Source organism: Hyla sarda, chromosome 6 (genome assembly GCF_029499605.1).
Source record: "Hyla sarda isolate aHylSar1 chromosome 6, aHylSar1.hap1, whole genome shotgun sequence".
Taxonomy (NCBI): domain Eukaryota; kingdom Metazoa; phylum Chordata; class Amphibia; order Anura; family Hylidae; genus Hyla; species Hyla sarda.
In genome coordinates this window covers 148,562,067-148,579,003 of record NC_079194.1, presented here as the reverse complement: position 1 = coordinate 148,579,003, position 16,937 = coordinate 148,562,067, and the positions used below count along the sequence as shown (strand labels likewise).

At 43.2% G+C, this 16,937-nt stretch overlaps 1 protein-coding gene across 5 annotated transcripts in view; it reads left to right on the top strand.

The window, feature by feature from the left end:
* LOC130276318 (dual specificity protein phosphatase 22-A-like) overlaps nt 1–16,937 on the top strand; it is a 69,927-nt gene that overhangs the window by 13,952 nt on the left and 39,038 nt on the right. For all 5 annotated transcript variants that reach the window (XM_056525504.1, XM_056525506.1, XM_056525509.1 and 2 more), the window contains one exon: nt 13,441–13,490. In XM_056525504.1, coding sequence (XP_056381479.1) covers nt 13,441–13,490 — 50 coding nt within the window. The remainder of the gene's footprint in view (nt 1–13,440; nt 13,491–16,937) is intronic.

Genomic DNA, 16,937 nt, shown 5'->3' with positions numbered 1-16,937 from the left:
GGGGAGGGGAAGGGGGGGTGGGGCTTGGGGGATATGTTGGTTGCAGGGGTATTGTACCTCCGGGCAGGTCCGCGGCTCGGGCTATGCAGCTCCTGGCTTGGGTGCGCTCTTGGTTCCTGCTGTTGCTATGGAGCCGGGGGAGGAGCATGTCGGGAGCTGCGTACACGCATCGTTAAGGCTGAACATCCAACAGTAGGGATCGTATCCCTTGGTCGGTGTCACAGCGTGTACTGTCATTAATAGTATATACACTAAGAGTATACATAGATTGGCTATGTATAGGATCCAGTCTGCACATGGAGACAACATTTAAAAAAAAAAAAAAAAAAAAAAAAAAAAAAAAAAGAAATGGTCGACTTCCCTGATGTATGGCAGGCCCGTTAACATCAGGGAATTGTCGCACTTAATCAGGTTGGGGTTACGCTGCCCCTTGGGTCACATGCAGTTACAGGTTTCCGACTGGGATGTTATCCTATAAAAAAAAAAGAGGGGGGGTTTATGTTGGGCACATGGTTACATTTGTTTATGTAGATTACTTGTTGTTTCAGCTACAAGCGGCGGCGAGCTCGGCTCATGTGGTGCTTTTGAGGCTATACCGTGATTAAAGCGAAGCTGGTTATCTAAAAAATATATAATAAGAGGGGATTTCTTTATTTGATTTGCTTAGCTACGGTTAGTTATATTTTGTTTTATTCACAAATGTTTTTAGCAGGATTGCAGTACGGGTGACGGCTTTTTATTAGGTGTTTCACAGGGTTCTCAGTTCAGCTACGTTAGGTCTCATGTTCTACTTACAATTTGGTTGCAGGTCCGCGAGACGTACCCTTGTGTTTTTCCCGTTGCATCCTCCCTTCCGTGACAATCGTGGTAGGGTATCATCTGCTTATGGCTATTCTACCGTTCCCAATTTATGATGTTGATGTTAGGTTAGCATGTTTATTTAAAAAAAAAAAAAAACCTCATACGTATTTTCTGATGTCTTTTTCTTAGGTGGTTCCTCGGTCATTCCTTCCTTTCCACCTACTTTCTCGTGTATATCTAAGGTAGCTTAATTTGTTTTTGCAGGGGTAGGCACATGGTTAAAACATGTTTTGCACATGAGTCACCTCTTTTTCTGCTGTTTTAGCTCACGGTTCACGAGTTGTTCAGGGTATTACTTTCTTGAAGGGGGGGGGGGGTCTCTGGTAGTTGCTGTATGGTAGTAGTTTTCGTCTTCCGATTTCTGAGGCGGATTATCGGATAATCCTCGACTCCTCAGCCTGTCTTGCCAGGGCGGGTACGTTAAAGGGCATGCTGGTAGAGGTGGGTTACCCTCGTCAATCCTCGCGCCTTGTAGTCCAGCTTAGGTTATATAGTTCAGTTCTCTTGTCTCCTAGAGACAGATTGTTCGTCAATCCACGCGCCTCCTGTTTGTTTCAGTGTCTTTCTTTTCTATGGGAGACAAGGGGCTATAGTCTGCCCTGATAGTTGTCATTGTCATTCTTAGGTGATGTCTCTGGTTTCATACAGCATGGGAGGGGCGGCCGCTCCCCCTTCGCCCGCCAGGTCATCTTCAGCGGGAAGCGTACAGTCACTTAGGACCTGGACCATTCCTAGGATAACAGCCGAACTACGTCGTCGGGGGATTCCTTTCCCTGCAACGGCTAGAAAGGCGGAGCTATATCGTATAATGTGCTCTCAAGGCACCCCGGGGTCTCGGGATCAGACAGATCAGGGGTCTGTTGCGCTGGTCCAGATCCATGCTATGCTCAACTCTCTTACTACATCTATGCAGAATGTACAGGACAGATTAACAACTTTGGAGGCTCGTCCTGCCCCCGTGGTTCCGGCTGTAGCTTCCGGGTCCGCTGCAACTTCAGCGCAGGACATTCCTGCGCAGGTGGCAGGCACGTCAGGGTCTGCGATCGGTCAGGCCTCTCTTGTTGTCACAGCACCAGCGGTCTCCTCTGTGCCTCCTGCCCCACAAGAGTCGGGCACGGCGTCATTAGGGGTCAACCCCGCGGCGGAGGTCGCAGGCACAGGTACGTCTGCTCCAGCTGTTACTCTAATTCTTGCACACTTCATACCGGAAGCCATCAGGAGGGATATCCTAGAAGGGAAAGACGTGAATTTGGTTTCCCTTCTGGTGGCTTCCGAGGACGTGCTTGATAATAAAACGTTTGCTTGCGGTGAAGTTTCCGTAGTGGTCAAGGCAAGGGATCCCAGGTTAAACCAGGAAATTAAATATTCCCGAGTTTGTACTGGCATTTGGCCTTTATAGAGATGTTGTGTGTGCGGCCAGTCCTAGCAAGAGAATTGAGCTTGACCAGTATCTCCATAAATTAGTCGATCTCGGGTACAAGTACGGAGGCTTCGCCTTCTATGACTATCACCGTTCATTTTCGGCACAAGCTGCAGCCACGCTGTTCCAGTTTCAACAAACCACCAACTGGGCGGTACTTGATACCGAGCTATTTTGCAGGCACTTCGCCGGACTTAGGGCACCACTTTGTGCGGTTTGTCAATCGTCCACACATGCGACAAATTGGTGCCCTAGTGCGGTTGCCAGTACTTCAGCCACCGAACCCACTGGCTTGCCTAAGACTCAGACGGGACCATCTGTGGATAAGTTGGGCAGACCTGTGCATTATCTTGGTAATGCACAGATTTGTAACAATTTTAACTTTTCTTCATGTCGCTTTAGTCAGTGTAGACTGTTACACGTCTGCTGTATTTGCCACCGTGCCCATCCTAAAAGCCAGTGTCCAAAGAAGGCAGGGGCAGATGCATGACTAAGCGGCATTGACACTCAAGTCCTCAGTGATTATCTGGTCGGTCATCCCCATCCGGATTTGGTCGATTTCCTATGTGAGGGTTTTGATCATGGCTTCAACACCGGCATGGTATGTCTCCCTCAGGAAACATACGAATGTAGGAACCTGCAGTCAGCCACAGTTAACCCGGAAACAGTGTCGGAACTCTTGAGGATTGAGGTCCTTAAGGGATTCGTTATTGGTCCTTTCCACATAGCTCCCTTCAATCAATGGAGGGTCAGCCCTATTGGAGTTGCTCGTGGGAAATTTTCTAATAAATTTCGCTTAATTTATGATTTGTCGGCTCCCCATTTGTCTACCATTCCTAGTATTAACTCATTAATACCAGCAGAAGAATTCTCATTGAAGTACACATCAGTGGACGAAGCTATTCAGCGCGTTCTGTTCTTTGGGCCTGGCACCTGGATGTCTAAAGCAGACATCTCAGATGCGTTCAAGCTGTTGCCAATCCGTCCCGACCTGTGGCAATGGCACGGCCTCAGGTGGTGTGGGCAGTATTATTTTGCCACCCGGCTCACCTTCGGGTCAAGAAGCAGCCCATGGTTGTTTAATACATTTGCAGCCGCACTTGAGTGGTCTTTGATCAATCATTGGTCCTGTACAAATGTATTACACTACCTAGATGACTTCCTGCTCCTGGAAAGTCCTGGCTGTCCACCTGGGGATCTGCAGACTTTGCTGTCAGTTTTCAGGAATCTCAATGTCCCAGTTGCTGATAAGAAAGTGGAGGGTCCGGTCACTTCCTTATCATTCCTAGGCATCATCTTGGATTCAGTTAGGATGGAAGCTCGTTTACCTCAAGAAAAGCTAGAGCGTATCAGGTCTACGATTCATAGTATGTCCCGTTCTCCAGTCTCCAATAGACAGCAATTACAGAGTCTGCTAGGTATGCTCAACTACGCCATGAGGATCATCCCACAGGGCCGGGCATTTGTCTCTAGGCTATTAGCCCTTCTGCCAGCAGCACCCGATGCCGATTCTCCAGTGGTCATGGACCAGGCAGCCAGGGCAGACTTAGCCATGTGGGACCATTTCTTGGCGGCATGGAATGGGATTTCCATGTTTATCCCTAGAGCAAGCCAGGACTCTCCAGTTTTGGTCACTGATGCGGCAGCCTCTACGGGTTTTGCCGCGATCTTTGCGCCTCACTGGTTCTCGTCAGCCAGGCCTTCCGAGATCTTACGGTTACCTGAATTCACTACCACTTCTGCTCTTTTCGAGATCATCCCCATCGTCGCAGCCGCTGTTACGTGGGGGCATCTGTGGAAAGGGAAGACAGTGGTCTTTTACACGGACAATACAGCGACACGAGACATAAACTGCAAGGGAAGGTCGAAATCTCTCAGTATCATGTCCTTCCTTCGCAGATTGACTCATACCGCATTGCAGGGGGAATTCCATGTTCAGTGTGTGTATATTGATGGAGTCAGGAATGTGGCGGCTGATGCCTTGTCCCGTTTCAAATTCCAGGTTTTACACGAAGCAATGCCAGAAGCAGATGCAGTGGCTACTCCAGTACCCCATGTCAGTTCTCTAACGATGGACTAAGTAAACTTTACTTAGGGGCCCTTGATTTGATTCATCACTCTTTGGCAGCCAATACTGTTAGGTCTTATAATTTAGCTTGGAACACTTTTCAAAAATTTCTAGATAGTCACCCCACACAATTTCCTTTTGATCTTCAGTACATTCTCACTTTTGTCATGTTTTGCCACTCATCTTTAAAACTATCCCACAACACTATACGTTTGTATTTAGCCGGGGTCCAACATTTCCGCTCCTTGAGCTGTCCTAATCTTCCATCTATTCTGTGCGCTCACCCGGTTAAGGCCGTTTTAAGAGGAATCCAGAAGACCGAAAGATCCAAGCCTCCTTCTAGGGTTCCTCTGTCTGCAGCTCAGTTTCAGCAGTTTAGTTGTCTGCTGGACAGAGAGCCTTTTGGAGCGGCGGCCAGTCTAGTGATCAAAGCAGCTGTTTACTTAAGCTATTATGGGTTCCTCAGACCAGGCGAATTTACAAAGACTTCCTATAGTGCTCACACACTTCTTCTTAAACATCTATCTCCGGCAGGCTCAGGGTTCACGTTAAAGTTAGAACATTCTAAAACTCAACAGGTTAGTGAAGCTATCCTCAATTACTATGCAACTAACAACCCCTGGTGTCCAATTACAGTGCTCCGGAAGTTATTGGCTCTTCTGCATGGTAAGAAGGCAGACTCACCTCTGCTCCCGTTTCCCGTGCAGCCACTGTCATCCAACGACTTCGTTAGACATGTTCGTATACTGGCACGAAACATAGGCATGGACCCCAGTACCATTTCCGGCCATTCCTTCAGGATGGGGGCAGCCTCCTCGGCTTCCAGGCATGCCATACCCGCCCATATCATTAAACGGTTAGGTCGTTGGAATTCGCCTTGCTTCCAGAGGTACATACCTGACCCACAGAGGGAAATAGCCAGCGCCTTCAACCAGCTGGCAAATGTTTAAACTTCTGTTATATGTATTAATAAATGATCTTCACTACATGTCGGTGTTTTGCCCCCTTCTTTTATAGGCTACCTCGGTCGGCCGGCCAGGCACACCTCAGGCTGGTACAGGTTAGGGAGTTATCCATGTCAGGTCTAACGTATTAACTTGACCACAAGTGGAAGTTAGCTGTGAACACAGCTAATTGAATTTGTGGGAGGAGTCTGGCACCACTATATCTACTAGGGCCCCGAGCAATAGGTTCCTTGTGGTGTCAGCGGCGTTTGCTCCCACCACTCCCGCCCCCTTTTTCTTTAAGGTTATTTATTTTATTTATTTTATTAAGGGTATTATAGGCTACCTCGGTCGGCCGGCCAGGCACACCTCAGGCTGGTACAGGTTAGGGAGTTATCCATGTCAGGTCTAACGTATTAACTTGACCACAAATGGTAATAAAGTAGCAATGTGCAATGTTCCGCAAATGGTGCCACAGTTGTTTGAATGCTGGTGCTTAAGCACCACTCACCCCTTTGTTGATGCTGGGATGGTAACCCCTGGTGTGCTGGGCTCCGTGTCGCTGACTGGTTTGGCAAAGCAGCCGGCCCGATGGTTCGTCTGCGTGAGTTCCCGGATTCTTCAGGGGGGCACAGCAGGGTGTCCAGCCATGGTGAAGAAAGTAAGGTGCGTGAGATGGTGCAGGCAAATTACAGCTGGTGCGCGGTATCCTTGTGTCCAAGTGCGAACATATGTGGCAGTGGTCCCAAGTGTAGGTGAGTGCAGCTGTTGAGAGGTATTGGCTGTTGTATCCTAGGAGGTGGTCTGTATAATGCAGGGTATCGCTTGACGCGTTTCTGGGAGACCCCTTTATCAATAGCTATTGATAAAGGGGTCTTCCCGAAACGTGTCTAGCGATACCCTGCATTATACAGACCACCTCCTAGGATACAACAGCCAATACCTCTCAACAGCTGCAATCACCCACAATTGGGACCACTGCCACATATGTGCGCACTTGGACACGAGGATACCGCGCACCATCTCACGCACCTTACTTTCTTCACCACGGCTGGACACCCTGCTGTGCCCCCCGGGAACTCACGCTGAAGAACCATCGGGCCAGCTGCTTAGCCGAACCAGTCAGTGACACGGAGCCAAGCACACCAGGGGCTACCATCCCAGCATCAACAAAGGGGTGTGAGTGGTGCTTAAGCACCAGCATTCAAACAACTGTGGCACTATTTGCGGAACATTGCACATTGCTACTTTATTACCATTTGCGGAACATTGTACATTGCTACTTTATTACCATTTGCGGAACATTGCACATTGCTACTGTATTACCATTTGCGGAACATTGCACATTGCTACTTTATTACCATTTGCGGAACATTGCACATTGCTACTTTATTACCATTTGCGGAACATTGTACATTGCTACTTTATTACCATTTGCGGAACATTGCACATTGCTACTTTATTACCATTTGCGGAACATTGTACATTGCTACTTTGTTACCATTTGCGGAACGTTACTATCTGGAATACATTCATTCCTGCTATTCAATTCTCTTAGCTCAGAGAATCTCCTACAGCGCTAAATACTATTATATACTCAGGTAGTCATGTATATGGACTAATTAATTATGTTTTAAATATATGTTTTAACCTACATATTATTGTTTGACACAAGTTGTTAGTTGCCAGCAAGGACCCTGGATCTATATTTGTTACTATAATGAAGCTACCACAAATAAATAATATTGATTATGCATAACTAGCCTGTACATTTTCATTCATACAATACCAATTTACACCTATCCTATCATAACTTATATCACATTGCCTAAACCCTTTCTTAATCTTTTTCTCCTCCTCATTCATATCCAATACATCTCAAATATTACATACCTAGAGGTCTGTATATACTATTTTGTTACTTTTGTTTCTTTTTGACACGTAGGGTTACGTGTATCACAGAAACCTTGGTATATAATACAGTGTGAGCCCCCCAACCTCTGTTTCATTAGTTCATAATATAGTGTCTGTACCTGTGTGTGATGGTTTTCTCACAATTCTTATGTGATTTTCACCCCAGTATTTATTTTTAACAGCATACAAAATGACTGTTGTCTCAAATTCTTCCCAGCTTGCAATGCGGCTGAGACCTGACTCACTAGTGTGCTGATGACAGGGAGCCTGTCTGCTTCAATGGGTGGAAGGATCACTTGGTGGGAGAGGGATTAATCTGAAACAGTTGTAGGCACCCTGATTGAAAACCACAGGTCTTTTGATGGATGCATCTCATTTATGTTTCAATTGGTGGGGTGGCTGATGTGGGGGAGGGAGGAAAATGGAATTGTGGGATTTGTAGTAAAAAAAAGAAAAATCAAACAGGAAATATCAGTTAACAAAAGGCTAGCCGCTGTGTTAAGGTAATATCACAACATAGCCATTTAGCCCCAAGACGAGCAGATCCTTCCTAAACATGTCCGTTATTGTCTGCCAGGTACATACTAAAATCACCTTATGGTGGATAACCCCTTTAAACAGATTTGTAAAATAATTTCTATTTAAAAATCATAATCCTTCCAGTACTTATCAGCTGCTGTATGCTCCAGAGGAAGTTGTGTAGGTCTTTCCAGTCTGACCACAGTGCTCTCTGCTAACCCCTCTGGCCATGTCAGGAACTGTCCAGAGTAGGATCAAAACCTGATAGCAAACCTATCCTGTTTTGGACAGTTCCAGTTCCTAACATGGACAGAGGGGTCAAAGAACTACACAACTTCTTCTGGAGCATACAGCAGCTGATAAGTACTGGAAGGATTAGGATTTTTTAATAGAAGTCATTTACAAATCTGTTTCACTTTCTGGAGCCAGCTGTTATGAAAAAAATAGTTTTCCTCCGGAGTACCCCTTTAACCCCTTAACGACATGTGCCATATATATACACGGCGCTGTTGTATGGCAGATCTATGAGGTGAGCACAGGAGCTGAGCTCGCTTCATAGCCGTTCGGTCCCGTGTGCTATCAGCAGCCAAGACCGGCGGCTAATGCCAGATACTGCAATCCAGCCGATGCCCGAAATTAACCTTTTAGACGTCACGATCAAAGTTGATCGCGACATCTAAAATGCCGAAAGTAGACTACCGACAGCTCAGCAGAGCTGATTTGGACATCACAATTTCCCTGCGATGATCCCAATCAGCTGAGAGGATGGCAGGAGGGCCCCTACTTGCCTCCTCGCCATCCAAACGGAGCTCTGATGCTCCAGCCACGCTCAGCAGGCTGGAGCAGCAGAGCATCGATAACACTGATTAATGCAATGCTATGGCATAGCAATGAACAGTGTATGTAATCTAATGATTGCATGCCATAATCCCCTATGGGGGGCTTAAAAAATAAAAATAAAAAAAAGGGTAAAAAAATTAAAGTTTGCATCACCCCCTTTTCCCATAAAAAAATGTAAAAAAAACAAACATAAAAATATGTGGTATCGCCACATGTGTAAATGTCTGAACTATAAAAATATAATGTTAATAAAACCGCAATGGCATACACGTAAAAAAAATACCAGAGTCCAAAATTGCGTATTTTTTATCACTTTGTATACCCTAAAAAAAATTATAAAGAGTGATCAAAAAGTCCCATCAAAACAAAAATGGTACCGATAAAAACTTCAGAACACGGCACAAAAAATGAACCCTCCTAATGCCCCGTATATGGAAAATTTAAAAAGTTATAGGGGTCAGAAGATGACAATTTTAAGCATACTAATTTTGGTGCATGTAGTTATAATTTTTTTAAAGTAGTAAAATAAAATAAAACCTATATAAATTACGTATCCTTGTAACTGTATGGACCTACAGAATAAAGATAAGTGTCATTTTACTGAAAAATGCACTGCGTAGAATTGGAAGCCCTCAAAAGTTACAAAATTGATTTTTTATTTTTTTTACGATTTTGCCCCACAAATATTTTTTTTCTGGTTTTGCTGTAGATTTTGTGGTGAAATGATTCATGTTATTACAAGTAAAATTGGTGGCGCAAAAACAAGCCCTTATATAGGTCTGTAGGTGGAAAATTGAAAGCGTTATGATTTATAGAAGGGGAGGTGGAAGAAACAAAAGTGCAAAAATGAAAAAAGCCTGCGTCCTTCTACACTGTGTAGAAACATAAGCCTTTAAATATTTCATTTGACAGTTTTTTTCTTTAATTTGGCCCCACAAAATTTTATTTTGAACAATTTGTGCTAAAATGAGTGAAGTCATTACAATGTACAATTGTAGGTGCGAAAAAACAAGCCCCATATCGGTAGGTGGGAAATTCAAAGCATCATGAGTATTAAAAGGCTAGGAGGAAAAAACTATAACTATAACTATAGTGCAAAAATAAAAAATACCTGCCTCTTTATAGGGGTACTCAGCTGCACACATCTTATCCCCTATACAAAAGGATAGGGGATAAGATGTTAGACCAATATCACCATTAACACCACCATTAACGCCACACTATGACTACTACCATATAATGACAGGATAATATTACCATACTGATACTGATTATACTCACTGTACAAAGATCAGAATCACCAATAAAACCACTATACACAGACCAGTATCGCCAATAATACCAATACAAGGGAAAAATAATACCGTCACAATATGACCACTACCATTACTACCATAAAATGTTGGGATAATATTACCATACTGATACTGAATAAAACCACTATGCACAGTTGTATCCCCCATACAGTAGTGACCACTGCTCTACAGACCATATAAGTGATTACAAACAGTTACACCAGGTAATGCTGTCTGTGATCTGAGTCGTTCTCTTTTTCTTCTCCATCTGGCCCAGACAATCATGCCGATTCTTCCATCCACAATTTGTCTCCACAAAACCTGCCAGACAAACCTTTTAGGATCCGTACTCTTTAAGCAACTATAGTGCTCCATACAGTTATAATAAACCCTTGGATCCTCGAACAGTAGATATGCAGATTGAGGAAAGTCTAGGTAGGTACCCCCATTTAGTAGATCCTTTCACATGGTTTCCCCCATTACCGAGGTGCCGCGTGTAGGTAGGTCCTCATGTAGATACCTGTTAGTAGCAGCCTCCTATAAGTAGAGGTTAGTCCCTGTAGGTAGGTCCCATTGTAGATGGTTGCCCCCCTTTAATAAAGGACAAATCTCAATTTACAAAACGTATCCCCTGTACAAAGGATAGGGGATAAGTTTTAGATTTTGGGGGGTCCGAGCGCTGGGGCCCCCCGCGATCTGCTGTTTGGAGCCCCTGTGATCTAGCACAGGAGCGTGCCACGACGCCCAACTGAAGCGGAGGCCGCCACGCCCCCTCCATATAGTTCTATGGGAGAGCCATTCGGCAATCTTTGGCTCTCCCATAGAGCTTTATGGATGGGGCGTGTTGGCCTCAGTTTCGGGCACGGGTCGTGACACGCTCCTGTACTAGAGCACAAGGGCTCCAAACAGCTGATCGCGGGGGTCCAAGCACTCGAACCCCCCCCCCGCAATCTAGAACTTATCCCCTAGGGGATCAGTTATGTAACATGAGACTTGTCCTTTTAAGTTGAAGTCCTCAGAATATAGTTGCAGCCCCCATATATACAGGGTGGGCCATTTATATGGATACACCTTAATAAAATGGGAATGGTTGGTAATATTAACTTCCTGGTTGTGGCACATTAGTATATGTGAGGGGGGAAACTTTTTAAGATGGGTGGTGACCATGGCGGCCATTTAGAAGTTGGCCATTTTGAACTTTTTTTCAATAGGAAGAGGGTCATGTGACACATCAAACTTATTGGGAATTTCACAAGAAAAACAATGATGTGCTTGATTTTAACGTAACTTTATTCTTTCATGAGTTATTTACAAGTTTCTGACCACTTATAAAATGTGTTCAATGTGCTGCCCATTGTGTTGGATTGTCAATGCAACCCTCTTCTCCCACTCTTCACACACACTGATAACAACACCGCAGGAGAAATGCTAGCACAGGCTTCCAGTATCCGTAGTTTCAGGTACTGCACATCTCGTATCTTCACAGCATAGACAATTGCCTTCAGATGACCCCCAAAAATAAAAGTCTAAGGGGGTCAGATTGGGAGACCTTGGGGGCCATTCAACTGGCCACGACGACCAATCCACTTTCTAGGAAACTGTTCATCTAGGAATGCTCGGACCTGACACCCATAATGTGGTGGTGCACCATCTTGCTGGAAAAACTCGGGGAACGTACCAGCTTCAGTGCATAAAGAGGGAAACACCTCATCATGTAGCAATTTCGCATATCCAGTGGCCTTGAGGTTTCCATTGATGAAGAATGGCCCCACTATCTTTGTACCCCATACACCACACCATACCATCAATTTTTGTGTTCCAACATTCTTGGAGCGATCTATCCAATGTGGGTTGGTGTCAGACCAATAGCGGTGGTTTTGTTTGTTAACTTCACCATTCACATAAAAGTTTGCCTCATCACTGAACAAAATCTTCTGCGTAAACTAAGGGTCCTGTTCAATTTTTGTTTTGCCCATTCTGCAGCACCTGAAACTACAGATACTGGAAGCCTGTGCTACTGGTATCCATATAAATGGCCCACCCTGTAGTTACCATAAACATGTCAATCCTAGTATGCGTAGAGTGGGGATGTGACAGGAATGTAAATTTCTTGTTTTTGGGATTTGAAATTCTCCATGACTCAAATACTTAAAAAAACGAATTGCAGGAGTTACTGAAACAAAATATGAGTACAGTAAAAATCTTCTGTACAGCATGGAGCAATAAAATTCAGCACCTTTATTTCACTCTGCTTCTGGTGTGCCCACTAACTTTGTGAATTTAATATCCTGTGGTTACGTCATAAATGCCTCAAATGGGAATATCCTTTAATAGTAAGTAAATCTATTGAAAACTATATGAAGCATATTAGAATAATGCAGAACTACAGATGAATGAAATAATACCATCTATAGCAATGTTACCTTCAGTACCCTCTGTACACAAACAGCTGGTAAAAGGGAATTCTCTGCACAGTGGATTCCCAGGGTGTTGGGAAACACAGTGATGGAGATGCAGTAGTACAACAGCATTGTGGCCACTTTAATTTTAGGATTATTGGGAGGCCCTAGTGATTCCATGTGTATAGACTTTTTTTTATTTTTATTATAGAAGTAGATATCAATAGCACAAGGTAAGGGGAACATATAGAAAGCAATATTATATGTTGTAATATATTCACCAGATTTGAATTTATAGCAGTGATAGGTGTATTGAGTGTTTTTCTCTGTATATCTTCTGTGTATCCATATATCAGGTATACATTATGGCTTTTCTGTACACTACATGACTAATTATAGTAGAGCAAAGTCAGAAATTTCCAGTCTGTACAAGTATCCTACAGTTGTGTTCTAAATGTCCAATATTAATAACCTGAGCCTGAACGCATGTACTAATCCATGAAGAATAACCTGCGTCCAATTATTCATAGTAGAGGAGCTTTGTCTATAGTCATAAGGCTGGTCTTGGAATACTAAGATCGATGAGGGGGCAGCATGCTATATACTGTTGACTGCTAAAACCTCCAACATGTTTCAAAGACAATAATCGTCTTCATTAGGGATTCAATAGTAATTGCATTTGTTTGTGAACAAAGAATACAGTATACAATATTTTTATTCATATTTATAAAATGTGAATTAGGGCTCTGTACAACCATTGAGCTGTAATGTAGTCACGCGCCTAAAGCTTTGCTGATGAAGAATCAGCACCTCTAATCAGGGATTTTACAGTTTTTAGCTTCATATTTTGTACATAAGAAGAACATTTTAAATAGTGTGACATAAACTGAAAGCAGGTCCATGAGACATTCACCTGATAATATCAGTCTTGCTGATGATCCAGAATCCACAATACTGAAAGCAATAGGCTGATTTAAGAGAATAGACTTCCTCCTATTTTCTCATACTTAGTTTATTTTGGGAGTTTATTTTGGGTCAAACATATTTTAGTATCCATCTACCTGGAGCATTAGGCAAATTGTATTCACATTTTTGGTGCTGGTGTTCATATAACTTTGTATAATATTGTAGGCTGTAGGGGGTGAATGAGTCTCTCACATTTGTCCTCTCTCGTTTGCAGGAAATGACCTATCTGTGTATAGCGGCCTCTGACTCAGAGCGACAGAATTTGTAAGAATCCTTCTGGTATTTTTATACATATACTAAGTTTCATTTCTTGAGTCTGCAGCAGATAATGGAACATATCACACATCTCGTGTAGTCGCTGGAGGTCCCCTTGTGTGGTTATGTCATTGCCCTGTCTCAGCTGTGAGGTGCAGCTGCTCACTGGCAGGAGGTTGTCAGTTTCAGTGGAAAACTTAATGTCCGATCTTCTGTATATGGGGGTTATTACCTCCTGTGTCAGAATTTAACACATAGTTACATAGTCTTATTTATTATTATAAAGTATTGGTATGACAGTGAGTGATGCTAGTCATTTTCTTGTCTTCATAGCTTGCAATCTAATAAAATGATAATGCAGCACAGTTCAGGAAATGACATATATAACAATCCCGGAGTATTCCAGTAACTAAGGAAGGCAGGAGCTGCCATTAGGACAAAGTATGCCAATGCTTAATATGTGCGCCATCCTGTAAACTATTGTACAGGTGTCACCTTGGCAGCCAGGTATAATGCACAGGCCAAGTCCAGACAGGCTAAACTCAGAGGCGGGGACACACCCCAGTTGCTACAGAAGCATACCCATTACCCTGTTGGTTGCCCCGTCCTTTTATTATATGTACAGTGATCCCTCAACTTACAATGGCCTCAACATACAATAGTTTCAACATACAATGTTCTATTCTTGACCATTGTAAGTTGAAACCAGACTCAACATACAATGTGCAGACAGTCCAGATCTGTGAAACGTGTCAATGAACTGACCAATCAGAATGGGCAATTTACTGGTAAAACCCCTGTATTACTGAAGTGTATGCACTGACTGGTGTCTGGTAGCGCCCCCTACAGTACAGAGAGGTATTACATGTTCTGTACTCTTCACCTGTACCAGGTTAGCTGCTCCTTTGGACACCAGGTGAGGGCGACTCCATGTTAATTTTTTTGGACACTTTTTATACTGTACAGGACCCCGAAGGAGCTCCTGTCCTCTACATAGACCAGTGTTTTCCCAAATAGGGTACCCCCAGCTGTTGCAAAACTACAACTCCCAGCATGCCCGGACAGCCAAAGGCTGTCCGGACATCATGGGAGTTGTAGTTTTGCAACAGCTGGAGGCTCCCTGCTTGGGAAACACTGACATAGACAGTGATTTACAGCTCCCAGCAGATTTTTCTTACTTTTATATGTAAGGATTTTCTTTATCTATATTAGTTATCTACTTATTTTTCTTTAATCCTCACTTTTTCCTATTTCTTGGATGACATTTTGGTGGCTTCAGAACCAATTACCAGTTTTCCATAGAGTTCTGGTCTCAACATACAATGGTTTCAACATACAATGGTCGTCCTGGAACCAATTAATATTGTAACTTGAGGGACCACTGTACATTACCGAGCAGGACATACTTAATAGAACAGTACTACTCTATGGCAGTGGCGGGCCTGGGCTACCACTGTCCATATCCATATTTGTATAGAAAAACTCAAATGCCATCTCCTAGGACTGAGATTTCAAGATATTACTGCCAGATAGATCTATGGGAACTGCAGTGGACAGTGACAGCTGATAAACAATTTGCCCAATAAGTGTTACTTCTTCCAAGAACTTTTGCTGTGAAGAAACACTTCCTTGCCTTTCCCCCGAACATGGTGCTCTCCAGCCTTGCTGTCTGACCCCTCCAACCACTTCCCTTTCTCCAAAAACATCCCCCATCTACAATCTGCAAATCTGGTATACATGCTGTGGTTCACTTTCTGAGGGGTAATTTTACATGTGTAAGTGTTTTCTGCAGACTATTACAAGGATGTCAGCTCTAGAGGTCTGCAGAACATTGATATGTCCCCTCTATCTCCTGACAGATATAGGGTAATATACTCAGCAGATTATTACACTACCAACCTCTTTAAAGATCCGCAGAACATTATTTTGTCTTCTCTACCTCCTGACAGATACAGGGGGATTTACTACAGATTATGACACCATTGACCTTTCGAGATCTGCACAACAATGCTGCGTTCTCTCTACCTCCTGACTGATATATAGCGATATAATGCATAGATTATGTATTTCTGTCCTTGTTACTCATTGTTGCTGCAGATCTACCACATGAGGGGAAAGCTTTATTTATTCATCTATATTGCTCTTTGGACAGTTGTTCATGATCCAGTCTGCTGAAAACATTGTTGCCATCTGAAGTTCAACTTAAAAAACTTTTCTATGAAATGAAACAAAACAATGATTTACAACGTGTTAAATTGGATATCATTTGTTTATTTTTTCTTGCATTATCTGATTTTTTTGCCTGTAGGTGGTGCTGTTGTTACTGCCGCCTCAGATGAAGTTTAGTCTTTATTATTACAATGTCTTGTGTTAAGTGAAAGGCATTTAACATGCCAGTTAAAAAGGTGTGAGCCCAGCCCAGTAAATTATCTCTAAAGTGGTGCTATTGCATCCGCAATACAAATCCATCTCCTGTCCTGATAGTTTGTACCAGTGTAGCAGTGCAGGTAAAATGTATCAGTCTTGTGTTTAGTCCTGCTTCTTTATGTGCACTGTGTTTAGGCTGTCACATACAAACAAGTGGCCTATAACAAGTGTGACATTTAGATCTCTACAATCTTGTGTTGCCTACATTCATTATAAGTAGTGCAGTGCACATTGTTCCACAACATCAGCGCTGCCTGTACAAGATGTCTGGTTAGCCTTCAAGGGTACCTCTCATCAAAAAAACTTTTGATATTTTATAGATTAATGTATGCAGAATAACTTCTATTTAATTTTCCACTTTGAAGAAATGACCACTAGGGGTCTCCCTACCAGTCCTGGCAGCAAGCATTTCAGACTCATGCTGGAGTCCTAAACACTACGAGCTGCCAGTCTGCTTTGTTCACAAAGGAGAACACTCAGAGCTGCCAGCCTGCTTTGTTCACAGCCTGTTTGGCTGTGAACAAAGCAGGCTGGCAGCTCTGAGTGTTTAAGACTCCAGCATGAGTCAGAAATGCTCGCTGACAGGACTGATCGGGAAAAATACAATAGAAAGAAGCATATTTTTCATTAACATGCTATTGGAAAGTTATTCAACATTCATTAATCTAAAATATATCAAAAGTTTATTTGATGAGAGGTACCCTTTAACTATCTTTCCTTTGGAGAGGCTGGAAAAGATATTGTGCTTTCCTTCTACAGTTTTATTGCCACAGTTCTGTCTTGTGACTAACCTTTTATCCCGAGCCAGTGTTCAGGGGATACCTATGACTACACAGTAAATCTTTTTCCTTTCCTGCCTCTGGAGATTTCCTGGAAATTCTTTGCATATTCTGGTATGTGCTGTCAGTCTGTAACATCTACACTACTGAGGTAAATTTTACTGCCGGTATATCGTCCATACTGCGGACCCTTGTGAAGGAAGTGGGTTTAACACTTAGCAGAGATGAAGCCTAGATCTTTAGTCATTTT